The 27,898-nt window shown below is 39.0% G+C and overlaps 1 protein-coding gene across 8 annotated transcripts in view; it reads right to left on the reverse strand.

Moving 5' to 3' along the window:
- The window catches only part of UNC5D (unc-5 netrin receptor D), a 559,482-nt gene that overhangs the window by 209,303 nt on the left and 322,281 nt on the right, over nucleotides 1–27,898 (reverse strand). For all 8 annotated transcript variants that reach the window (XM_074383881.1, XM_074383880.1, XM_074383877.1 and 5 more), the window contains exon 3: nucleotides 12,614–12,757. In XM_074383881.1, coding sequence (XP_074239982.1) covers nucleotides 12,614–12,757 — 144 coding nt within the window. The remainder of the gene's footprint in view (nucleotides 1–12,613; nucleotides 12,758–27,898) is intronic.

Genomic DNA, 27,898 nt, shown 5'->3' on the forward strand with positions numbered 1-27,898 from the left:
CCCTCCTTCCAGAGATTATTCTAAAGGTCTTGAGTGAGATCCAGGAATCTTAATTTTTCAGACTTCCCCACGTGATTCTCATGTGTGGCCGGTATCAGGAGTCACTCTGAAAGTGCACGGAACCAGTTAGCTGTTCCCAGAACTCGAACCCAGCTCTTCTGACCTCTACTTCCTCACTCTGTCACTCCTATTCCCTCTCTACACATTTTAAATACAAGCCATTTCATCTTCATGCTGATATTAAATTCCCATCTATTCCCCAAATGATTAACACCAGCTATTGCTCCAGCTGTTCTCTCTTTAGTCAAATGTTGGGAAGGTGTTGTCTGTTACCATCTCTGCATTCTCCCCTCCTATACATTCCTACATCCACGCTAATCTCCCATGACCCTGGCTCATTACATTGTTTTTTCCAAGTCAATGGAGGCCTTCACATCAAATGTAATGAACACTTCTCACTTCTTACTCCGATCGTTAGATCCCACTGACACCACTGACCATTCCTTCCTCCATAAATCTTTCTCTCCTCCCTCTTGGGTCTCCTAGTGCCTATTCTACTTTTTTTTCTCTCTCAGTCTTATTCATAGGCTCCTTCTCTCATGTTCACCCCTTTACCATATACAGATTTTCACGTATGGTCTGCTGGTTTTGTTTGTTTTGGTTTCTTTTTTTCCTCATCGGTAATTTGAGAACCTAGGACTAAGGTGGAGATTGTGCAGTACAGAAAAAAATGTAGGTATTTCTCATAACAGTCTGCTCCTTCTATCTCCCTGACAGAGGTCTACTCACCCAACTACCACCTACTTGCCAGTGACTCTCAATTCAGTATTTTTGATCCTGCTCTTGTATCCTTGAGGTTCAGTCTCATAAATACAGCCACATGATGAAAGCAGTCCATTGAATAGTTCATGGGTAGTTCACAAGTGACATGATCAGAAAGTAAAACCAATATCTCATTCTCCAAAATGGTTTACTCTACTTGTAACCCACTTAATGGAGTCACTTGAGCCAGAAACCTCGTGAGTCCCAAACTTGAGCGAGTCCCCAAACTCCTCTCTTACTTCCCCACATCTAAGCAGCCATAAACTCTAGCTAATTTTACATTCCTGAACGCTCACTTCCTCTTCAACCCACACTATGGCCGCAGAAGTTCAGGCCCCGTCAACACTCTCATGGATTGGCGCAAAACTTCCTTGCCTTGACTCTTGCTCCCCTTAAATCTCTGACAGCAGTGAATGGGAGGGTTAAGAGTTTGGAAAGTATGATCACATCATTGCCTTGCCTATGGCATTTCAATGACCCCAAACTACATTCTGGACAAATCTAAACACTTAGTGGAGAATTCAGACACCCTCCATAATTTGACCTGTCCACTTCTTTTTGGTAGCCCCATCTTCAGCTACCTTGCAATTCATTCATTACAAGTACCATGTTGCTTACTTTCCCACATAGGTCGCATGCTGTGCCATTTTATGTCTGTACTGAAACTCTTTCTTTACTTGGAATGCACTCGCTGACTGGTTACTCCTCCTTTTTCCTCAGAATTTAGCTCACACGTTGATCAGGAAGTGTATCTTATGCTTCAAGGATCAGCAAATAGTCACTCTTGTTGGCTCCCAAAATACACTTAACCTACCACAAGCCACATTCCACAAAAACACTTGTTTATACCTCCCTTATTAGATTATAAACTCTTCAGAGAAAGAGACAATATTGTATTAATTACTGTGCTGTCTAGAACAGCCAGATAATTATTCATGGATGCCTGATACTCTTAGATCTTAGTTAGTATTATTTTACCACTTGGCAAATTTCTGGAATGCACCTTCTGATTCTTACCTACCTGGTGGAAAAATGTGAAATAATCTAAGACGTTCCTAGGCTCAAAGATTCCTCAAAGATAAACTAAGATAAGATTTTTGTTTGTTTTGCCTATCAGCTGTTCATATTATCTGTCAGGAGATTCCTTTAGTGGAGAAAATGAGAGTTGAATTGAAATAAAATCTATCTCCTCTCCTCTGATAAACCTTTACTGAGGTTTTTATAGAAATAGCTGTCTTCTAGGAACTTTTAAGGTGAATTTCACCATAAGAATGGCAGACTGAATTAAGCTGTGATTTCCTTCAAAGGTAATGGCTATATTTCTGCAAATTCTTCTTGGTAAAATAATGGTTGGCAATAAATAGCATGAAAGAATACTATTTGGGGAAATTGTCTTTTTCACCATCCACAGTAAGATGCAGGGGAATATGCGTTTGCCTTAGTGGTTCCATCTTGGTGTTCATCACTGTGCATGTGTTAATTAAGCGAAAGTAGCATAACTTATATCAATCACACACGAGTCATTCTCTGTTCCTAGAACCACAGTCTCTTACAGTTCAATGTTGCTCACACTATTAAAATGTTTCTACTAAAAAAGGAGAAAAATTGATTAACCCCATACCATCTGTGGGTGGAACCTAAAAAGATGTGGCAGGCACAAAGTAACTTTGAAGTTTCAAATTAAATCTTCAAGATTCATGCAAGTTTTTGCATTTCTCCATACCATATCCATGTTTTATTTTCACAGATCTAAAGGGAATACAATTGATACTTTAGAAAGATGTGCTATGTCTATCTCATGGCTTCTCATATTCCCAGAACACCAAGCAGTATCCCACATGTAGACAACATTTTGAGAAACATAAAGAAATGAACCAGTATTTTAAAAATTCCTCAACACACGTTTGTGTAATGCCTTAATGTATTCCCATGGTTAAACACAGATTACACCTTTTTTTTTTTTTTTTTTGAGATGGAGTTTCACTCTTGTTCCCCAGGGGAGTGCAATGGCATGATCTTGGCTCACTGCAACCTCCTCCTCCCAAGTTCAAGTGATTCACCTGCCTCAGCCTCCCAAGAAGCTGGGATTATAGGCAGGTGCCACCATACCTTGCTAATTTTTGTATGTTTAGTAGAGTTGGGGTTTCACCATGTTGGCCAGGCTGGTCTCCAACTTCTGACCTCAGGTGATTCGTCTGTCTGCCTTGGCCTCCCAAAGTACTAGGATTACAGGCGTGAACCACTGTGCCCAGCCACAATTTTCTAAGAATATCATTGAAGTGATACAGTCTCCTGGGTCTATCACATCAGGAGACACATACTGTTGATTTGCCCCATTTCTGGTGATGTTAACATTGATTACTTGATCAGAGTGGTGTATTACAGAATTTTCCTTTGAAATGCTATTAAACTAGTTACCTCTTTATAATAAGTATCTTATGAAGTGACATATCCAGAAAATGTAAATATCCAGTTTTCCTGAAACTTTCACCCACAGTTTTAGCCTCCATGCTGATGCTTGTCTAAATCAATTTGTATTTTAAAAGATGTCTTTATTCTACAATAGGAAAGAGCTCTCCTTTGTGCCATTTACTTACATGTTAATTCATTCATTCATCTTTTAAATTATCATCAGTGTAGATTCATGGATTCTTATCTATCTTTGCTATCATTTATTTTCATGTTCAAGTTGCCTCAGATTTGGTGAGTGGGAGCCCCCTCGGGATGCTGCTTCCTTTTACCATGTTCGAATGGAGGGGCAGTATGAAGAACAATGGACCTTCACTCTCCAAAAACTCAACATTATCGAAGGCGAAGAGAGACCAGAGACCTATCCAGATTAAAGAAGGCTAAACTGACCTCACAACTGAATGCAACATAGGATTTAGGAATTTGTTACTAAAGGACATTATTGCACAATTAATAAACTACAATAAGGCCTCTAGAATAGGTAAGAGTGTTTTGTCAAATTATTGATACTTATACTAGTTATGTCAGAAAATGTCCTTGATTTAAAAAAAACCATACACTACAAAGTATTTATGAACAAAAGTGTGTCATATCTGCACCTTAATCTCAAACAGTTCTGAAAAAAGTTTAATTTTCTCTATATAAATAGACATGTAGATAAACACAGAAAGAGATCATGCTAACTTAGCAAAATATTAATGTTTGAAGATTCTCAGTTAAGTGCTTAAGGGAATTCTTTGTATATACTGCAACTTTCCTGAAAGTCTCCAATTATGTCACTTTTTTAAAAACTCTTTTAGTCCATACCTCACCTACTCATTGAATGCAGTAATTCCTTCCCCAGTATCACTGCCAGATATGTATTCCTTGCCTGTCTATGTACAGTCTATGGGGAGTTGAGACATGCCCACTGATGAGACAGTCTTCCTGGTGCAATCATATGGTGCAATCACAACATACAGCTAACAAAGGCCTTTTCCTAGAGCTATAGCCTACATTAATACAGTTGCTTTTCAAGCAGTTTTCCCGTCTCATCAGTGAGCATTTCTAGTTGTTAATTCAACCCCACATACACCACCTTAAAACTCAGCTCATGTGATGCTGCCTCTGGCTTTTGACCAAAACAGAATTACCCTGTCCCAATTCTACATCAGTTTGAAAGCATGCCTACCTTTTCTAGGCCAATTATTTGCTTTTTATATAATAATTGTATATCTGAAATGATTTCTTGAACCATCACCATTACTGCCACTCAAAACCAACTTCATGGATGTGGGACCCATGCTGTTACACAGAGCGCCACACTTGATTTCATGCTCTTGCTGTTGATGGTTTAAAACTCTTAATCATTTTTGAAAAAAGGGCTCTGCATTTTCATTTCACACTGGGTCCTGCAAATTAGGTAACCAGTCCTGCTGCAGAAAGTCTATGTGGTACCTTTACATAAACTGGATACCCATAGGTATAAGGCCTGGCAAGAAAACAGTACCTTACCTACGTGCCCAGAAAAATTAGCCTCTTCTTCCTTCAAGTGGATGAAATCATATCCTAGAGTGTGTATCTCAGCTAGCTAATGCATACTCCGGAATGTGATTGCATCCACCTGAAGTACAGGAGCTGCAGCTCAACACTCATCTTTTTACTTGGCTACATGCTGTTACTTGGTTAGATGCACAATTTTATTTGGAAGTCCAGACTTTCATACCCTGCAGTAGTATTCCTATACCTTAATTTCAGTCTATGAAGAAGGACTGAGCATTGACAGAGTAGAATAATACTGTCTCTTGGCTTTGGACACTTTTTTCATGGGAGAGAAAGGAGAGTTTCAAGCTTTTGTATGATTTATACAAAATGTTGAGCATCAGTCTTAACATTATGTTCCATACCATGGGAATATATTCACATTCTGAACAGATAGGAAGGGAACATTGGAGGTATTGTTGGCAGCTTAGGGCTCTTCCAGAGCTGTATACTGAAGGACACAGACTTAGTGATTCTCATGTGTCCTACCTTCCGTTCCCATTTTAGAATGGCTTCATTGCAGTACTGTTAAGAATAAACAAACGAGGAAGGACAACGATGATCTTTATCTGTCCATGTAAGCTATGAATTCACTAAAAAGTCAGATGTCATGCTGGCTCCATGGTGCAATCACAACATACAGCTAACAAAGGCCTTTTCCTAGAGCTATATCCTACATTAATATAGTTGCTTTTCAAGCCAAACACATTTATAAAACAAAGGTAATATGTATGGTTCTGTAGTAGACTAGGGAGTCAAGCAAAAAAGGGTAATGCAGGTTGAATCTTTAAGCAGTTAGAGCTAACTAGGGATATAAATCCACAAATACCTTCAAAACAACTATCATTCAGAGTATTTTACATAGTGTGGTAGAAGTACTAAATAGATGCTTTGAAAACTCAGAGTTTTAGACATTTAGAATTTATGAAATGTTGACGCTGGGGATGCCAGAGAGCATTCCGTTCAATGACTTAGTTGGTATGTGAGGCTGCTGGAATCAACAAGTTATAGGCAATTTGGTAAACTAGGTTTTGTGAAGGAAACAGCAAGAAAGATGGCCCTCGGATTTAGGGAGAGATAGGAGTGTGAGATGGGCCACAGAATATGTTCCAAGGAGGAAAAAAAGAGACAAAGAAGTCAAGGAGGAAAAAAGAGAATCCCATATCCCAGACTGTAAGCATCTAGGTCATGCCACTCAAGTAGACAAAGCACACTTGTAGGGATATCACTGGAGGTAAGAACAGAAATGTACAGGAAAGCTGAATCTGTAAGCCAGGAAGATGTGTATAGATTTATTTCTTTATATATTCAAATTTGTGGGTAGCAGAGGGCAATTAACAGTTTTTAGTGGGTAAGAAATTATTTATCGAAGCCATGAAGCCAAGATCTATAACTGAGGTTTCATTTGATGTCTCTCTTCCATCATTTTCAAAAAATTTTTACTCTTCAAAAAGGAAATGAAAATAATACTGCTTTGACTATGGGACTTTCAAAGCTTTTGAGTGAAATTCTCTTCTAATTTCTTCACTCCTTCTTGGCACAATTGCATAGATATTTTAGGGGTGTCTTAAATCGGCAGCATATTTAAATTATATTCAGGATGTATCACATTTTATCTATGAAAAAACAAACAAACAAAATAGTGGTTTTCTGCTGTGTTTACTTTCAAGTGGCTAACTCGCTATAACAGGCTTCACTAAAATGGGCAAACATTTCCTTTCTTCTCCAATACCAATGACCACATTGGAGAAAGGGTCCAAGTGTTAAGAAGGGTTTGCCTGGCCAAGGGTTAGTGATACGGGCCCAACATTCTATAAGCAGATGAAGAAGAAGGAGAAAAACAGGGAAGAAAATAAAGGGCTAGGCAGCCAAATGTGCACACATGAAAATAAACAACAACAAATAATTGAATATTCCTAGCTTTGACAACCATCCAGCACCAGAAGTAACAGATGCTATGGCATGCCCGTCTATCTCCGGCTCTATTGAACCAGACAAACGAGAGGAGGCCCGTGGGAGTTGTTCCCTAGAGACGGACTTCTGCCAGTTTTGTGGGGTAAATGTAGGTTGACTTTATTTATTTATTTTTACCTCTATAAAATCACTTTTGAAACTAGGCCTCCACAATTTCCAGCCCCAGGCAGTTGGATGGCGGCCAACATCTTCCTGACACAGTGAGGAATTATTAAGGAAAAAAACAATAGTTTAAGATAACAGGCACTTTGGCTCCTAAAACCAAATGTGTGTGTGCATGCATGTGTACACTCACAGACACACACACACTATAACTAGATGAGGAGAAATGAAATTCACTCATAAATAGAATACGAAAGGAAAGCTATTACTGCTTTCCTCAAGCAAACACTCAAAGGCACATGAACTTTTTTCTATTATGATTTTTAAACTTCCATGTAACAGAAAAGAATTAACATACCTTAGTGACAACAGAACTCAGGAAGACAGGGTGAAAGATACAGGACCTGGAACCATATCTGGTATTAGCTGGGTGACTTTTAGTCACCTAACTTTTTTTCTTTCTTTTTTTTTTTTTCTTTCCTAAGAGATGGGTTCTTGCTGTGTATCCCAGGCTGGGGTGCAGTGGCTATTCACAGGTGTGATCAGAGTACACAACAGCCCTGAACTCCTGGGCTCAAGTGACCCTCCCACCTTTGCTTCCTGAGTTGCCATGACTACAGGCATGCACCAACATATCCAGCTCACCTAACTATTGCCTTTTGAAACGTCACTTTCCCAGCTGTTAAGTGAGGAATTTAGATGAATGTTTAAATCAACATTTTCCAAATAGTTGCTTCAGAAACATATCTTAGGGTCTTATTACTAAAAGTATGGTCTACAGACCAAATGGCATCATCCATACATATCCAGGGACTTCATTAGAAATATAAAATTGCAGACCTCATACCAGCCATACCAAATCATTTTAACTGAATCACCAGCATTTTAATAAGAGCCTAGTTGATTTCTGCATGCATATTAAAGTTTGAGAAACACTGCTTCTGGGGAAGACATCCCCAAGGTGATCATATAATCACCTGGATACCACTGGATACAAACATGCCTTTCTAGGTCCTTTCTCCAGTCTCAACCTAAAAGCCTGGGGTGAAAGCTAGGACTCTGAGTATTTAACTGAATGTAGTTCAGTAAATATATGCATTATATAAATTAATTAGTTTTGTTTATTAATTTCCCTTTAAAATCAAATGATCTCTAAGTGATATCATTCTATTGAGCTTTCTGGTGTTTCTGTAAACACTGGTTAAGGTGATCATGTCAAGACCCTACGGGTCAATGCATTACTCTGCTGAATTGTCCCAGACACTACAGAGGTTTAGCCCATACAGTTTTTTCAGTTTTATTGTTTGTTTGGTTTGTGTTTTTGTTGTTGTTGTTTTGAGAGAGTCTCACTCTGTCGACAAGGCTGGAGTGCAGTGGCACAATCTTGGCTCACTGCAACCTTCACTTCCTGGTCTCAAATAATCCTCCCACTTCAGCCTCCCAAGTAGCTGCCACCACAGGCACATGCCATTATGCCCATCTAATTTTTGGATTTTTTTTTTCTAGAAATGGGGTTTTGACATCTTGGCCAGGCTGGTCTCAGACCCCTGGGCTCAAGCAATCGCCTACCTCAGCCTCCCAAAGTGCTGGAATTATAGGCATGAGCCACTGAGCCCAGCCCACGGCAGTTTTAAAATTAGTAATTCTTGCTGGATAATTGGTTAAATGCAGGAAATATAAGGGGCTCTGATGGTGAACTCCAACAATTTAATGAACAATATTAAAATGATACTAATTTTGCAAAGCCCCCTCAAGATGATTGTCATCAGATTCATAAGCTACATTCATCTATCAAAATCCTCATTTAGCACATTAAGATGTCTCTAGTACTTCAAAAACCAATCTTAAAAAGAAGAAACATAGTGAATTATACCCAATTTAGCTTTTCATTTATTGGGAATAAAGACTATCCTCACGCACAGTGTATCACTTGCAGGAAAGTGTTTACAAATAGCAGCCAGAAATTATTCGTATCCCCATATAACATGAAAGACTTTTTTTTTTTTTCTTTTCTAAAGTGGATTTTTTCTTTTCCCTGCAAGCAAATCAAAAGAATTCCAAGTAAGGTATAAAGGCAATTCCCCCACTCCCTGACTTTTGATGCCATTACACTAGTTAAATTTCAATTTACATTTTAATGTACACTGGTCCCCAAGTCAAATGCAATATTTAATGACAAATCATGTCTTGACTTGCATAAATAATTTTAAATAAATTAAAAACCCTCTCGCTACATGAGAAGAAACTAAATATATCTTGCAAATATTAGATATTATATTAAGTAAACTGGTAATATAGGCTTTAATAATATTCAGACATACTTTTATTTAAAAATCACATCTGTTGGGGGGAAATGGGGGAGGGACGGGGGGTGAGGAGGTGGGAAGAGATAGCATGGGGAGAAAGGACAGATACAGGTGAGGGAACAGAAGGCAGAAAACCACACTGCCATGTGTGTACCTATGCAACAATCTTGCATGTTCACATGTACCCCAAAACCTAAAATGCAATTAAAAAAAAAATCACATCCTTATCACATCTTTGATAACGATACAAAAGAATGACAAAATATTTTTTTTAATCTCTAAGGTGACTTGTGAGATTATTAGCACAAAACATATTTTATGATTCTAAAAAGGTGGGAAATGACAGAAAAGTGTTTTCTGGGGACAGGCTCAGTGGTTTGTGCCTGTCATCCCAGCACTTTGGGAGGCCAGGAATTCAAGCAGCCTGGGCAACATAGCAAGACCCCATCTTTGTCTCTCTCACTCTCTCTCTTTCTCCCTTCCCCACTTCTCTCTCTCTCTGTGTGTGTGTGTATATATATATATATATATATATATATATATATATATGCATTTATCAATCATCAGCTATTATTTTATGATATATTTGATTCTCCATAGCACCAGCATCTTTCACTTGCAGATGTGTTAATCCTTATCGAAACTAATTGAATTAAAACTTTAGTAACAATTTTCATATAAATTATGGACATATATGGATATGTTTGTGTGTGTGTATATACATATATATATATACACACATGCAAATATGTATATGTATATATGTATATATACACATGCAAATATGTATATGTATATATGTATATATTATATACACACACACAAATATGTATATGTATATGTGTATATATATATACACACACACACAAACATATCCATATATGTCCATAATTTACATGAAAATTAATGTTACTAAAGTTTTAATTCAATTAGTTTCGATAAGGATTAACACATCTGCAAGTGAAAGATGCTGGTGCTATGGAGAATCAAATATATCATAAAATAACACTTGATGATTGATAAATGCTTATCAGTGCCAGGCACAGTTTTAGATATAGTTTACCTCTATCAAAATAATTCTATGAACTAGGCACCCTTTTATCAATGTAAACATTAAGACAGAGAGAGACAAAATAATTTGCCTACCATCACAAAACTCAATAGTGGAACTGAAGCTGGAAACCGATAGGAGTCTGAGTCTGGTTTCCTCCCCATGCCATGCACGTATGAAAGTAGAAACTGCAGGAGTGAAGGCACAAGTGAGACACGTGAGGGTGACACACAGAAGTGCAAAGTGTTTGAAAGGACAAAGAATACTGTACCCATGATGGCAATGGGAAATCAACAAAGGTATATTTGAGCCATTTTTTGCAACATTTTTTAAGCAAAAAGAAAGCTTTTCCTTGGACAAAACCCCTGGAAGTTTCTAGCAGCAAGTGGCAATGTAAAATTAAGGGAGCAAGGAAGATGAAGATGGGAAGGATGAGCATGTGCAGAGATCAGGGAGATGCTATTTACAGCAGTTCAGAGTATAGGTCATGTGGGCCTCAGAGAAGTGAACAGGAAAGGAAAAGTGAGGGTGAGCAGAAAAACCTGAGGGGGCTTACGTTGAAATCCCCTCTGCTGTTTGGCAGCAAGAGCCTTGAAATTACCTACTTTAGGTTGACTCAAGTCAGATGCCCTGGCTGGCCTGATTGAGACCACACTGGGAGCACAGATGTGAAATTGTCAAGAAGAAATTCAGGCATCCCCAAACTTGTTACACAGGGGGCCAGTTCACTGTCCCTCAGACCGTTGGAGGGCCGCCACATACTGTGTTCCTCTCACTGACGACCAATGAAAGAGGTGCCCCTTCCTGAAGCATGGCGGGGGGCCGGATAAATGACCTCGGGGGCCGCATACAGCCCGCGGGCCGTAGTTTGGGGACGCCTGGATTAAATGCAAACATATTCCCTCTCTCAGTTATCTGCTACTTTAAAGTCATGAAATAATTGTTGGGTAAAGTTAATTAACTAAATAACTATAGAAAAATATTTCCCATGACTCTCAAATCAAGAACACGGCTTATGAGGTGATATCTTCTCCCTGGCCTATTAGAACTCGGGCCTCACCCAGGAAAGGGCCACCCCAAATCACTAGTAGAATGAAGGTGAAATGCATATTTCAAGAGGAAGATTTCATTTCCCAGGAAACATAAATGCCTCTACAAATAGCAATTCACTCCTATTCTTAATCCCTAAACCATCAGCATCTGCTATGAAGAATTACTTGAGTCCTCAAATAAATCTCTCTCGTCCTGTATTTTTTTATGACGCTCTCAAAAGGCAATATTTGAATAAAACAACAATAACCATCTCTTTCCCCATCTCCTGATTCTTTCTGGAGGGGTTTTTACAGTCCTGGGCACACAAAGGAGGTCTTCTGGGGATCCATGGAGGCGGAATAATAGAAGTGGGAGGGCTGAAGACATTTTCAAGAAGGAGAAAAGAAGTTTGTGTATTTATGAACCTTTTTAAAAATTATAAAAACACTGAGAAATATGATAAAGAAATCTTGGACTCTCCTGAAAAGCAATTTTCTTTCTTCCATATTATTTTTCAAGTGTGTATATTTTTTTCATCCTACCTGGGTCAAACTAATGCAGTTTTAAAACTCATTTCCATGTTTTAAGATTCAGAGAGAAGAGATTGAACAGTAGGCTATAAAAATCCCTTAATGTCTTTAATGTAGCATTTTTGCAGATCTGCTGGAAAGTAAACAGTCATTGCTCAACTTTTCCCATAAGTGTCCCTTGAACTTTGTCATTGACGGCAAACAGCAGAATCCATTGGTGTGAATTTCATTCTCTCAGGAACGGGTTCTTCCTGGCATTGTTGAGACGCCTGCACTCTGACCGTCTAGGCAGACTCTCTTAGCCAAACTGATTTGCTGATTGTACTCTGGAGGAAATTATCAAACTTATTTATTTTTTGAGAAGGAGTCTCTTTCCTTCTTTCACCCGGGCAGAAGTGCAGTGGAAAGATCTCAGCTCCCTGCAACTTCTACCTCCTGGGTTCAAGTGATTCTCCTGTCTCAGCCTCCGCAGTAGCTGTGACAGATGCACACCACTATGCCTGGCTAATTTTTGTATTTTCAGCAGAGACGAGGTTTCACCATGTTGGCCAGGCTTGTCTCTACCTCCTGATCTCAAGTGATCATCCCACCTCGGCCTCCCAAAGTGCTAGGATTACAGTCGTGAACGACTATACCACGTCTGGCCAGAAATTATCAGACATTTTAAAATGCCATCTTGAAAGAGTAAATTTAAGTCATCTCATCTACATTCTCCAGAAGCATCTGACATCTCTAAAGCTTCTCTTCAGCTCTATTTAACTCTCATTTGTGTTCTTACAAGACAAGGTCACCCAGAATGTACTCACAGGCTATGCGCACAGAGGCCTTCCTGCTCTTGGAGGTACCCAGGTGGCTCCACGCCACACACTGGCACCAGTAGTCCTCGGGCCCATGGAAGTCCTCCACCTGTTGCCTGGTAACATTGATGAACACCTCGCGGACCTTCAAGCCTGATGGTGGGAGAGAGAGAGAAAAATCAGCTGACACTGTCGTATTTCTCAAACAGAAAGTTCAGGTTAGCCGAACCTTTTCTTTTTAATTAAACAATCCTGTTTTTAATCAAGGCAAGGTTTTAATTACTTTGACAATAACATATTACTGCTAATTAAATTTCAATAGCTGAGTAGGCTGGAAAGCACATGTGTAAAGTATTACCAACCAATTGTGGCTCCGGTGCAGTAGAACAGTTCTCGCAATACCTTGACACAGTACTGTTTGTCTTTCTTTGGTACTACCTTACTCAAAGATTTTGTACAATGTTAATTGGTGGGATCTACTAGATTTTGCACAATGTTAATTGGTGGGATACGACAAGCCAAAGAGGTCTCTACACACCAATGCCAGGGACACAGTTCCAGGTTGTTCTAAGGCCCCTACTTCTGGGTTTGGCAGCTGGGGAGGGTCATTGTAACAGTATTGCTTAGAAGAAAGGAGGCAGTGAACATGTGCAGATGGGGTGACCAGGCTGAAAATCCGAGGAAGGACCAAGGCACCGGCATCAAGGCTCAGGACAACAAAACCAGTGGGACCACAAGAAGGAATGAGCACAAAGAGGAGACAAATTGAAATAAGTATTTTTCTTTTAGCAATGGGGGTCTCTCTATGTTGACCAGGCTGATCTCAAACTCCTGGCCTCAAGTAATCCTCCCATTTTGGCCTTCCAAAATGCTGGGAATTTAGGTGTGAGCCACTGTGCCCAGCTACATGTGATATTTTGATACATGTATACAATACGTAATGATCAAATCAGAGTAAGTAGGATATCTATCACTTAAAATATTTATTTTTTGCCTTTCCGTATTTTTAAACAATATATCATAGTACACATAAACCAGGTTAGTCTTAAAAGTCCTGAGAGGAGAACCGAGGGAGGCCCCCACAGTAATGGTATGAGGATTTGAAGAAAGATGGGTTTTTATAGAGAGAGTAGCTAAGGGCACAGCAAAAAAACTGAGATGGAGCTGTTATGACCATAATCTTTTAACTTTTTGTCACTTTACAGTCATCCTTCTAAAATTAAAGAAATTGTTTGGTGCTTCTAACTGGAGAGTGTGAGCTTCTTCTCCACCTTTGACCACGGACTACCAACCGTTCTCTCCTTGAGAATAACAGTTGCTCTGTGCCAAGGATGGAGGGGGCACCTCACTTGCCTTACCAGTTAGCTCATCACAAACAGGGAGGCAGCCTTTACAGCCAGCATGTCCTCTCCATCCAGCACACATTCTGTGAGGTTGTGCCTTGCTCTGGGATAGACAGTGTGGGAGAAGAAGAGGCAATGCTTATTGCATTCCACCTAACTGCCTTATAATCATGATAAACCTTGAACCAATTTGCTCCTTACATTTCCACAGTACTCTGTGGCAATGCATGTTATTGTGTCCCTACTTTGCAGAGGAAAGAACTATGACTCATAGAGGCTATGCCATTTGTCCACAGTCACAGAGTCTGTAAATGAAGAGTCCAAAGTTTGAGACTGGTGGTCTTACACCAAAACCAGTGTATGTTTAGGTACCTCTCAATGATTCAATTCTATCCCTTTATTTTAGGTACTTACACTTAATTACGGCAATAAGATTAATACATGGAACTATTTTTTAAATTAAGTACATAACTATGCTTTTCCCTTTAAGTCTAAAAGAAATTCAGGGGATAGGATCATCACTATAATCAAAAGGAGTTCAAAACTCTCGATGGAGGAGGTGGATCATGATTATATCTTGGTTGCAGGATTTAAAAAACAAGAATGAAGGATAGGATTAGTCAGACAGAGGAAACGTTCCCTTCTACCCAATCAATAACATGTTATTTATAGTGTGTAGTGAGACATGGTTGTGGCCACATAAGTCACCATGTGCAGTGTGAGGTATATTTCCTAAATTTGTAGGAGGAACCCACATAACAGAAAATCATCTTGATGACAGTTGATAACTCACATTTCTTCCTGTTTGTGAAAAGTACAAAAGTACCATGTTTTTTTTTTTTCCCTGTCAGAGACTAAGGGTCCTGAAAGCTAACTCCTAAATCAAATAGGAGAAAAGGAGCCTTAGAGGTGATGATGTTGTTCCTGCTGCTTTGTTTTTTCTTTCTTTGCACTTTAATGAAATAAGAAATATGAGTGGGCAGACAAAGTCTAGGAGAAGGTGGAGTTGGCAGGCAAAGGTGACAGGAAAGATTATCACAGAAAGTGGAAATAAAGGAAGGTGTTAAGAAATGGTTACAAGCAGACAAAAATATACACTGGGGAAAGGACACCCTAATTCAATAAATGGTGCTGGGTAAACTGGATCTCCAATGCAGAAGAATGAAACCGGATCTATCTCACCATATACAACAATTAACTAAAAATGGATTAAAGACTTGAATGCAGGACCTTAAACCATAAAAATTCTAGAAGAAAATCTAGAAAAAGTCTGCGGAGAAAACCTAGAAAAAGTCTACTGGACACTGGCCTAGGCAAATAATTTATGACTAAGAACCAAAAGCAAATGCATTAAAAACAAAAATAAATGAGACTTAAACTGAAAAGCACAACAAAAGAAATGAGAGTAAATAGCCAACCTACAGAACAGGAGAAAAATATTAGCAAACTATGTATTTCACAAAGAAATAATATTCAAAATCTACAGAGGACTCAAGCAAGTCAGGAAGAAAAGACAAATAATCCCAATAAAAAGTAGGCAAACATCATGAACAGATTTTTCAAAAAAAGATATACACGGGTCCAACAAACATAGAAAAATGCTCAACATTACTAATCATAAGAAAATGCAAATTAATACCACCATAAGCCACCACCTTACCCCAGTCAAAATGACCATTACTAAAAAGTCTAACTACAATAGTTGTTGGCATGGATGTAGTGAAAAGGGAATACTTATAGTTGGTGGAAGCATAAATCAGTAAAACCTCTGCTGAAAACAATATGGATATTTCTCAAAGTACTACAAGTAGATCTGCTGCTTGATCCAATAATCTCACTACTGGGTATCTACTCAAAGGAAAATAAGTCATTATATCAAGAATATACCTGCACTCGTATATCATACCACAATACACAATTACAAAGAAACTGAATCAAGCAAAAGGCCCATCAGCCAATGAACGGATAATGAAAATATATCAGGAAATGCCACTCAGCCATAAAAAAAGAATAAAATCATGTATTTTGCATTAACTTGGATGGACCTGGAGACCATTCTCCTAAATGAAGTAACTCAGGAATAGGAAACCAAATACTGCATGTTTTCACATCTGATTGGGAGCCAAACCATAGGTATGCAGGGAAATACAGAGTGGTATAATGGACACTGGAGTCTCAGAAGCAGGGAGGATTAAACAGAGTGAGGGATATAAAACTACTTATAGGGTACAATGTACACTATTTGGGTGTCAGGTATGTTAAAAGCCCAGACTTTGCCAATATACAATTCATCCATGTAACCAAAAACCACTTGTACCTCTAAAGCCATTATTATTTTTTTAAGCTTATCAGGACAGAAAGCAGACTGGAGTAGAAAATGCATATTAGAAAGTAAAGTTGAGCAGGTAAGACAGAGGCAGTAGGCTCTGGAGAAGAGGGCTTGCTTTATGTTTTCCTATCTGGCCAAATGGTCGATGATCTCGGCAGAAGAGAGACAACGGAGGAGAGAGAACATCCATCAATGCACACAGGTAGGAGGAGTTAGAGTGACTTTAATATGCCAGAGCTCCTATATTACAGAACAGGGAGACCTATTAAAGCAGAATATACCCACACGTTGAGAAGTGGAGTCTCACCAAAGAAGCACTTAATAACTTTTAAGGTAAGAAATGTGTTCAAGCATTTTACCCAGCTGCTGCAGAAGACACATTCATCTCTTTAGCACATAACATATTCTCCAGGATGGACCATAGGATAGGTCATAAAACAAGCCTCAAAAAATTAAAGAAGAAACTGAAGAAGAGAGGATACTTCCAAACTCATTCTGTGAGAGCAGCATTATTCTGATACCAAAACCACACAAAGACACAATAAAAACAAAACTACACGCCAATATACTTGATGAATACAGATGCAAAGATATTCAATGAAATACTAGCAAATCAAATTCAGTAACACATTAAAAGAATCATTCACCATAATCAAGCAGGATTGATCTCAGAGGGTGAGGACACTTCAACATAAGCAAATCAATAAACATGACATACCATATTAACAGAACGAAAAAAAAAGAAAAAAGTGATCCTTTAAATAGATGCTGAAAAAGCATTTGATGAAATTCAACATCCCTTCATGATAAAAACCTCAAATAACTATACATATAAAGAACATACCTCAAACAATAAAGTCCGTATCTGACAAACCTACAGCTAACAGTTTACTGAACAGAGGAACACTGAAAGTGTTTCCCCTAAATCTGAAACACAACAAGGGTGTCCGCTTTTACATTTTTATTGAGCGTAGTACTGAAGTCCTAGCCAGAGCAATCAGGCAAGAGAAACAAGTAAGAGGCATTCATATGGAAAGAAAGAAGTCAAATTAGCCTCGTTTGTAGATGACTTGATCTTATATTTAGAAATATGTAAAGATTCCACTAAGAAATGTTGGAATTGGTAAACAAATTCTGTATAGTTGCAGGATACAAAATCAATGTACAAATATCAGTAGCAATTAAATACGTTAGTGGTGAATAATCTGAAAAATAAATCAAGTAAGCAATCTCATTTACAATAGCCCCCGCCCCCCGTCCCCTCCCCACCCCCCCCCAAAAAAAAAACAAACCTCGGAATAAACTTCACCAAAGACATGAAAGATCTCTGCAAAGAAAATGATGAAACTCTGATGAAAGACATTGAAGAGGACATACACACACAAAAGTAAAGATACTCCACATTCATGGATTGCAAGAATTAATGGTATTAAAATGCCAATACTATGCAAAGCAATGTACAAATTCAAGACACTCCTTATTAAAATACTGATGACATCTTTCCCAAACATGGAAAAAGTAATCCTAAAATTTGTATGAAGCCACAAAAAACCCTGAATAGCCAAGACCAAAGGAACCAAGAACAACATTGACAAAAGGGTAGTATCTTCAATAAATGGTTCTGGGGAAACTGGACATTCACATACAGAAAAATGAAATTGTACCCTTATCTCTCACCATATAAGAAAATCAGATCAAAATAAAAACAAATCTGCCGGGCGCGGTGGCTCAAGCCTGTAATCCCAGCACTTTGGGAGGCCGAGGCGGGTGGATCACGAGGTCAACAGATCGAGACCATCCTGGTCAACACGGTAAAACCCCGTCTCTACTAAAAATACAAAAAATTAGCTGGGCATGGTGGCGCGTGCCTATAATCCCAGCTACTCAGGAGGCTGAGGCAGGAGAATTGCCTGAACTCAGGAGGCGGAGGTTGCGGTGAGCCGAGATCGCGCCATTGCACTCCAGCCTGGGTAACAAGAGCGAAACTCCATCTCAAAAAAAAAAACAAAAAAAAAAAAAAAAAACAAATCTAAGACATGAAACTATGCAATCACTAAAAGAAGACACTGAGAAAACTCTCCAGGACACTGGTTGAGCTAAAAATTTATTTGCTAAGATCTGAAAAGCACAGGTAACCAATGTAAAAATAGAAAAACAGGATTACATCAAGCTAAAAAGCTTCTGCACTGGAAAGTAAATAAGCACCTAAGAGACAATTCACAGAATATGAGAAAATATTTGCAAACTATCTATCTGACAAGGTATTAATAACCAGAATATATGAGGAGCCCAAATCACTCAATAGCAAAAAACAGAACCAAAGATTTATGAATGGGCAAAGAATCAAGACCTGAATAGAAATTTACCAAAAGACATACAAATGGCCAAAAAATATATTTTAAAACAGCCAGCATCTCTAATCATCATCAGGGAAATGCAAATCAAAACCACATCTCACCCTAGTTAAAATGATTTTTGTCAAAAAGACAAACAATAGGTACTAGAGAGAATATGGAGACAGATAACCCTCATATACCATTTGGGGCATGTAAATTAATATAGTTACTATAGAAGACAGTATAAAGGCCATATATGACTAAAATATATATTCCATATGATTCAGAAATCCCATTACTAGGCATATATATCTCCCCCAAAAGGAAATTAATATATCAAAGAGGTATGTGCAGCCCCATGTTTATCACACTATCCACAATAGTCAAAATATGGAATCAATCTGTGTATCCATCAATAAAGCAATGAAGAAAATTTGGGGTGTGTGTGTGTGTGTATAATGAAATATTCAACCATAAAAAGAAAAGATATCTTGTCATTTGTAGCAACATAAATGAAATTGGAGGTCATATGTTAAGTGCAATAGGCCAAGCACAGAGACACAAATATCACACGTTCTTACTCATATGTGAGAATTGAAAAAGTAGATCTCATGAAGATAGACAGTAGACTGTGGCTACCAGAGGTCAAGAAGGGCAATAAAGAGATGAAGACAGGTTGATGAATGGGCAATAAAAGACAGTTAAGTAGAAGAACTAAAGTCCACTGTATGATAGCTCAGTAGAGTGACTATAGTTAACAATAATCTGTTGCATATTTCAAAATAGCTAGAAAAGAGGAATTTGAATATTCCCAGCATAAAGATAAATGTTTGAGGGGAGGGATATTCCTATTATCTTGATTTAATTATTAATCATTATATGAATGTATCAAAATATCACACATGCCCAAAATATGTAAATTTATATGTATCAATTAAAAAGAAGAAATAGGTTTAAGCTAATGGGAAGCACTTTCATGTTTTCACTTTCCCGTCTTATAAGAATATCTAGCTATCGATTTTTTTCAGCTTGGAAATGAAGACAAGCACCATCCTGAAATGGTTCAGGGTTATCATGTTTATAAGGTAGGAAATGTCCAAATCCAAATCACAAAACTCACTGTGATTTAATCTTAGCACTATAGTGTTTGAAGAGCACCCAGGATTTTTTTCAATAATGTGTTGTAAGACATTTAGACATGGCAGTGACTTTCAAGAAGGAAGAAGCTGACACTCACAGATACCTAGAGACAGGAGGCACAGCAAGCCATATAGAGCCACATGGGGAAGCATCAGGGTCTTTCAGGAGGCAGTGGGGATGGGGGAACAGGTGGAAAGGGGCTTTCTACTATGGTCTGCATGAGAAGAAACAGAATATGCTGGGATTGGCTAGTTTGCATAATAGTGATGGGCTCTGGGGCATCATGACTACCCAGTTGTCTGGTACCTAGTCCTGGGGTTAGGGCAGTGGAACAGTGGTCTGGAGTAGAAGAACTTCATAGAAATGGTGGTTAGGGGTGTGGCCTCTGGATTGCTTGGTTTACATATGAAAGGTAAACTCACAGGCAAGTTGCTTTCTCTCTCTAGGAATTAGCCAGTCCTGGGCAGGGCAGTCCCTACAGGGTCAGCAAGGCCCCTATTAGAAAATATGGCCGCATAAACAGCTGCACACTGTGCTTTAGAAAGCATATATAAGGGACCAGAGCACCCCACTATGAAGATTGTATCTGGTCTTAGGCCATTCTTGTCAGGAGGTTTTGTAACCCCTCATTCAGGCAAACCACAGCTGGGAGGAAAATGCTGAAGTCATGGTTTCAATATTAGAATGGCACAGTTACCAGCAGAGGCTCCCCATGTGATCAGCAGAGCAAAGTGCCTATAAAACAACTGCTCCCAAACACAGTATTTTCCCAGCCAATAGCATCAGAGTGGCAGGCTTCTTTAAAAGGCCGCAAGTGTCACTGCCATCCCACAAAAGCTATATTATCTCTCTAGATTAGGCCTTCTTCTAACATGAGGTCTTCAGTTTTATCGAACTATCCCCTCTAAAAGAAGCCTTGGCAAATCATGGATTCTTTGTATCTATTATATTTTTCCCTACCATAACAAGAAACTATTGAATAAGAAACAATTTTTAAATATATTAGTTCTCAACTCATCACTGATCAATGATATATATATATACACACACACACACACATATATATATGTATACCTTTACATACAGTATACATGTATATATACATACCCATATACACATGAGTATATGTGTGTATACATATATATGCATACATATACATGATATATTCACACATGAGAAATATTCAACGGATGTGGCTTTAAGAAAATTGCTCTTCCCTATCTCTTCCTCCACTGAATTTCATCTATCAGTATTCATGCAAAAACAGAGATCTACTTCTATATCTCCGGAGATGGAAGTTGGTTCATAGAAAATACTACAGGGGAGCAGAAGTTCCAGGCAAATAAGAAATGACATGTCATCAATAAGAGTAGCATTGTACCTGATAACTTGCATAACTCTAATAAGCATAGAAAAGTCCAACCTTTTAAATTATTGTGCAAATTATAACCATCAGCCTTTGTTATGGACTCTTAAAGAATACACAAATATGACTATGGTACTGATATGCTAATAAGCTTTCTATGCCGTTAGATGGTTTAGCTGTAGATAGACTAATGTTGGCAGCAGATGAATAATTGCTCTGCCTGTACTAAACATAACAGAGCAGCACAGAACTTCATCATTTGTCAGCTTTATTTGTTTAAATGAGAAAAATGCTGACAGCAGTTACTGCTATAATCCCCTTATTTATCAGATAGAAAACACTAGTTACTCTTAGCAGGTCTAATCCTATTGGGAGACTAAAAGTTAGAGGATTTTCAAACTAATTGAAGGTATATGCTTCACTGTGCAAGGAAGAGAAATGCAAACGAGAGAAGGAAAGAAATGGAGAGTGGTAAAGAAATAAAATGCTTTATTTCTGGTCAACTTTTAATAAAAGGGCAACAGTCACAGCCTAAGATCCTAACTTCCTCTGGACAAAACAGAGAATTCTGGAATAGTATTTAACATTCAGTACTATGCCAACCGCAGCCTGGTGCCTACCAACAGCTGGCTCTGAGCTTTTCATCCAGCGCTCATTATCGCACTGACACAAAGCCCGACAGCAGTATCCTGCTGTGGCTACCATTTCCAGCCGGTTCTCAGACACACCTGGTGACGGGCAATTGGGGAGGAATTTGACACAGTTCTCAAATACTTGCCTCCCCACTCAGCCTTACTACTTCAATCATTCGGAAGTTCTCTGTAGCAGGATGCTCAGCTTACCAACTGGAATCATTAGAGTCAAGAAAGAAGTGAGAATCCCTCCCCTGTAAGATGTTTCTCATACCCCCAATCATACAGAAGCAGTAAATGACCAGCCATCTAGGTTTTGGTAGAATGGTTTTCTCATCCCAGGCTTGGTGCCTGTTTTCTGGGGCCTTTTCATTTCACTATTTCACTTTCTTTGTGCCTTACTGTCCCCATTTTAGCGCTTCATGATCAGGGCTGAGACAATGAGTGTTCCATTCTTCGTAGACAAAGTCCCAAAGAATTATTCCAGTACAACTTCATGAGTGATGTAGGACCTTGCTCAGTTCTCTGGGAGAAAAACAAAGCAATCAAATTCCCTTGAAAAGCAATAATGGGCCATGTAGGTCAAGATGTCCAGGGCAGACCTGTGTTACTCACGGTTAAATTATTACAAGCTTGCTTTACTTTTTATACACGGAGATTTGTGCCATGGATCAAATATTGAATTAAGAAAACTCCAAACTTTGGTTCAGTAAAATAAAAGCAGAGATCAATCGGTAACAGGAGGCCTACACTAAACACCATCTGAGAGCGCTTTATAACCGGGGAAAGCTGCAGTGTGGTTGCAAGGCGGCAAAGACTGCTTTTGTCCCGCGATCTCTTCCCAACATAGGGTCTGCATAAGGATCTCATAAAGAGGGCTTGTGCAAGAACTCTGAGAAGGAATGCAACCTCTCCTCACAAGACTCGGGAGGGTCTTTGCAGATAGGAGCTTGTGAGGCTGGAAAGCCTTACAAGGCTGAGGTAACCAGAACACCACAGGCTCTGCCTATGCTCTCAGAATATGGAGTAATTTTGATTGCTGTGTCTGCAATGCTCGGTAGATAAAAGCCCCTTGATGCACTGTATGTGGTCAGACCTTATGGCGCCTTATCTGCTGTGCCTCTTTGCAGATGCACCTAGACAGACAATCCAAATTAGAAGAACCACATTTCCTATTGAATGCTGCGAGACACACACTGTCCTGCCCACCCCGCCCCATGCCCACCCAGCCATCTTCCTTCTTACCTCCCCTTCCAACAGTGGACAGATTAATAAGACAATGCACCTAATAAAAGTGTGGAGCCCAGAGCCCAGTGCCAATGCGATTCACCGCACGCGAGAGTGAGTTGGCCCACTGGACCCACTGTGAACTCCTACTCTTGTCTTTGTCTCATTTCTTTTCTTACTCCCTTGTCACCAACGGGACTTGGAGCACCCACGTACAGGGTTGAGCTGGATCCCAACAGGGCCAAGCGCAGTGGCTCACCCTTGTAATCCCAGCACTTTGGGAGGCAGAGGTGGGTAAATACCTGAGGTCAGGAGTTCAAGACCAGCCTGGTCAACATGGCGAAATCCTGTCTCTACTAAAAATTAAAAAATTAGCTTGTCATGGTGGCAGGTGCCTGTAATCCCAGCTACTCAGGAGGCTGAGGCAGGAAGAATCGCTTGAACCCAAGAGGCAGAGGTTGCAAGGAGCTGAGATCGCGCTGTTACATGCAAGCCTCGGCAACAGAGCAAGACTCTGTTGAAAGAAAGAAAGAAAGAGAAGAAAAGAAAGAAAAGCAATAGTATCTGTTGCCCAGGGCAGAGTGCAGTGCTGCAATCTTGGCTCACTACAGCCTCCACCTTCCAAGTTCAAGAAATTTTTGTGCCTCAGTCTCCCAAGTAGCTGGGACTACAAGAATGTGCCATCAGACCCACCTAATTTTTGCATTTTTGGTAGAGCTGAGGTTTCACCTTGATGGCCAGGTTGGTTTAGAACTCTTGGCCTCATGGGATCCACCCAGCTTAGTCTCCCAAAGTGCTTGGATTACAGGTGTGAGCCACTGTACCCCACCTGAAAAGCAATATTCTCTTATATTCAAGAGTTTTCTTGAAAGAATCATGAACTTCCAAGGTTTCTCAGCCCCTTTGATGCCCGCATTTGGGTGAGGTATCCTGTCTTACTGATGTCTCTTGAGCAGACAGAAAGCCCTTTCAGCTGGAAAAAGTGAGTCTTCCACATACATAAGGAATGTTTTCCATTTGTCTCACTGCTTCAGGTTCAGAGCATTGAAAAATATGCTTCAACAATGAGACTCCCACTCAGATTTTGAGTAACATATTATATTATTATTAGTTGCTTATATAATATTTGCATGGCCCTTTACTTTCACTAATACCGTCATATACATTTTGGTCTTTTAACATCTTATTACTACTATTTTTTAGTATTACTATTTTGCCACTGGTCTCCTACCATAAGCAATAGATCAAAGATGTCATAAGGTTTATGACATATTTCATTAGAAAGACAATTATTGAGTACCCTGTATGTGCCTGTCACTATGTTAGGTGCTGAGGACACATTGATAAGCAAATTCTCAAGATCCCTACTCTCAAGGAGCTTCTATGCTGGAGGGGGAGACATTTTAATCTGCCTCGGCAGTACCCATTGTGACAACAGCCATGGCACCAGAAGCAGAGGCTGGGTGCCATTCTACCTATGATTTGAAAGCTCTATCCTTATTCAATAAATAGCCTGGCTTCTAGAACATGGCTCTGGGGACTCTTGTAAGGACACATGTATCTCACACACATTTCAAGTTTCAAAACTGACAGGGAAGAAATGTCATGGAACTGTACCTCCATATCTTAAGAGAGCTTAGACGTCTTTAGGCCAACATACTACTGTAAGTAGTACATTAAATACAGAAATGAAAAGGCAGAACAATGGTCCATTTTACTAGCAGATAATTAATTAGGGCTAAATGTCTTTTATCACTTCATCCTAGCAACAAGATAAAAATGTATCTTGACCAAAAATAAATGGTTATCCTTTGAATGTGCATATGCGCTATGCCTAATGAATAGTCTTCAGTTTTCCCAGGATAATAAGCCCTCCACGTATTCCTCAGAAGCAGCATCAGTTCAGAATTAAGTACAGAAACAAAGAACACACCCAAGCTCTCCAGTTTCTTCCACACCAGAGATTAGAATTAATCAGCTCAGGTGTCTGGCAAAGGAAAGCAAATTAATTTAATAGTGTTGTCTGAAAACAGTAAGAAAAGAAACTTGAGGCAGAAGTGGACACAGAAGGGTTGTTTAGAAGACAGCATCCCGTGCATGACTCACTTCCATGTCTTACTCACAACATGATAGGCAACACGGTCATGATTTCCAATCCTGTTCCTTCAATCAATGATTTTCCATTCCCGCAGTCATTGAAATCACCTCCTGCTAGTGGCTTATGACCTCAGGTTAGGGCATATATTGTACTACTTGTAAGCCCCACAGTGCTACTATCAGAGGCATTCAAATCAGAGCAACTCTATTTTGAGTGAGGGCTAAGAAAATGAGGCTGGGGCTTCCTGGGCTATATTCTCAGAAAGTTATGCATCCCTAGCCTCTAGATGTTGATAGTTAAGGGAACAAATTAATAATGTTTAACAAACAGACCCAGACTTGGGAGAGTACAGATATCCTGATATCTGGAGAACAAAGGCATTCCTAATTTGCTTTAAAGATAATATCATTTATTGCAAAATATAATAATTAAGAAAATTAATCTGTTATTGCAAACCCTTCAAGCAGAGCAGATCTCCCATATATACAAGCATTGTACCTAGGGTGGACGCCTTCCTCCTCTTACTTTCAGGAATGTCATGCTCTGTCTATGGAGTAGCTGTACTTTCAGTACTTTTTAAATAAATTTGCTTTTACTTTGCACTGCAGACTTGCCCTGAATTTCTTGCACAAGATCCAAGAACACTCTTTTGGGGTCTGGATTGAGACCCTTTTCCTGTAAAACTCCCATGGACTCAGAGTAACATAAAGAAACAAAGTGACCTGAATGGTTGAATCACATGCAAATAAGGCAATGTTACCCTAGGAAGAGCAAATATTTATCTGTCAATAATATTAGCCCTGTTATCTCCTTGGAATGCAAAATGCTACAATTATATATTTGTTTTTTGAATCATAATCATCAGCCACTTGTCTCATTCAAAAATAAATGACAGGTGTGGTGGCTCACACCTGTAATGCCAGCAGTTTGGAAGGCTGAGCTGGGTGGGTCATGAAGTCAGGAGTTCAAGACCAGCCTGGCCAAGATCTGGCCAAGATGGTGAAATGCCTTCTCTACTAAAAAACAAACAAACAAACAAACAAAAACTGGTCAGGCGTGGTGGTGGGTGCCTGTACTCCTAGGTACTTGGGAGTCTGAGGCAGGGAATTGCTAGAATCTGAGAGTCAGAGGTTTCAGTGAGCCAAGATAGTGCCACTGCACTCCAGCCTGGGTGACAGAGTGAGACTCTGTCTCAAAAAAAATAGAAGAAAATAGCTATTTTATATTCATTATTTTGAGGGCTAGTCTTGACCAAGCATTTGACCAAGCATTTTCTGCACACGAAGACCTAGGCTAAGCGTGTCACATATATTAGGTGCTATGTGACAGTGGATACAATTTTCACTGCCATTTCACATATGGAGGAACCAAGGAGAAAGGAAGCTCAATTTCATAGCTACCTGAAAAAGTTTGTAAATGGAAAGCCTGAATTCAAACATTGCTTTCTCCATACCAAAATCCATGTTCTTAACCATTAGACTAACCTCAGGTTTCTCTCTCTGCATTTTTTTTATAGATCTTTATAATTGGTATTTTAAATCAATATACACACTTAAAAAATTTTTAATTGCATTTTAGGTTTGGGGGTACATGTGAAGAACATGCAAGATTGTTGCATAGGTACACACATCACAGTGTGATTTGCTGCCTTCATCCCCAACACCTATATCTGACACTTCTTAATGTGTGCACCGAAGAGACTGGTCAAGAATTTAGGCTTTAAGACAAAGGTCTGATCGGTATCAGAATTTATTAAATTATATGAAATGATTAGGTCACTTCTATCACTGCTAAGGGTGCAATGAAAATAAATAATCTCCTTTTTATTTCCCTTTTGTAAGAAAAGTTAAATTAGCTACAAGAAAAAAAGCTTTCATATTCTGCCATAGTTTATGTAGGGAATTCATAATAGTTTCCTGAAAACCTTTTAAGAATATGTCAGTCTTCTCTGAGAAGTAGAGTGATACACAAGATGAAATCTAAGGTGGGGAGGGAGAAGGCTTCTATCAAAGTGAGTTTTAAATCCACAAACTGTCAATGAAACACTTAAGAGATTATTTCTATGTTATGCGGTCTAAAATATATGCTTCCCAAATGTACCTTGGTGATTTGTGAGTCATTCAAGATACCTTCAAATTAATGGTTTTCTGGAAGATACTATATTCAAATCCTCATCACCAGCATAGCAACATTCTAAGATATAAACTTTTAAGATTTAATACATTTTTATTTCTATTCTTCTCCCTTTTCTCAATACAATCCATTAACCTTTTATCCCCAGAGAGTGACACCAGTTGTTTAAAAAGGAAATCACACACAATGAGGTCCCTGAAATGAAATTCTTTAAGAAGAAAAATATTAGTTTACCAGAGTTGAGACTTTTCCCATAACACATTGGAATACACATTATTTCACTCATTAGAATTCAATATCTCTGAGGTGGAATAAGATAAGAGCCACAGTGTGTTGTTAAGAGAATTCCTGCTTTTATTGAACAATAAAGAAGTGGTTTAGCTTATCGATAACTCAAGCTCCCCACAGGCCACATAATCTTGATTGCCGAGATACATGTGGTTTGTTGTTGTTTACTATTGTGTGTATGATATACGTGTGTCTGCCTGTTAGATTAAAGCTCTTAATTTTGGTGTTACTGCATACTTCATCCTTTCACAGGGGCACACATGGCTCTTGGATTGAGATTACTTCTCAACTCTAAGCTTCCAGATGTTAACAGAAGAACAACACAAGGAAGATGAGTTCCCATATTTCCAAATGAAATGAGGCAGAACAAATGAAAGAGGATCTCTTGGCTAGTGCAGGGAA

Source organism: Saimiri boliviensis, chromosome 13 (genome assembly GCF_048565385.1).
Source record: "Saimiri boliviensis isolate mSaiBol1 chromosome 13, mSaiBol1.pri, whole genome shotgun sequence".
NCBI lineage: Eukaryota > Metazoa > Chordata > Mammalia > Primates > Cebidae > Saimiri > Saimiri boliviensis.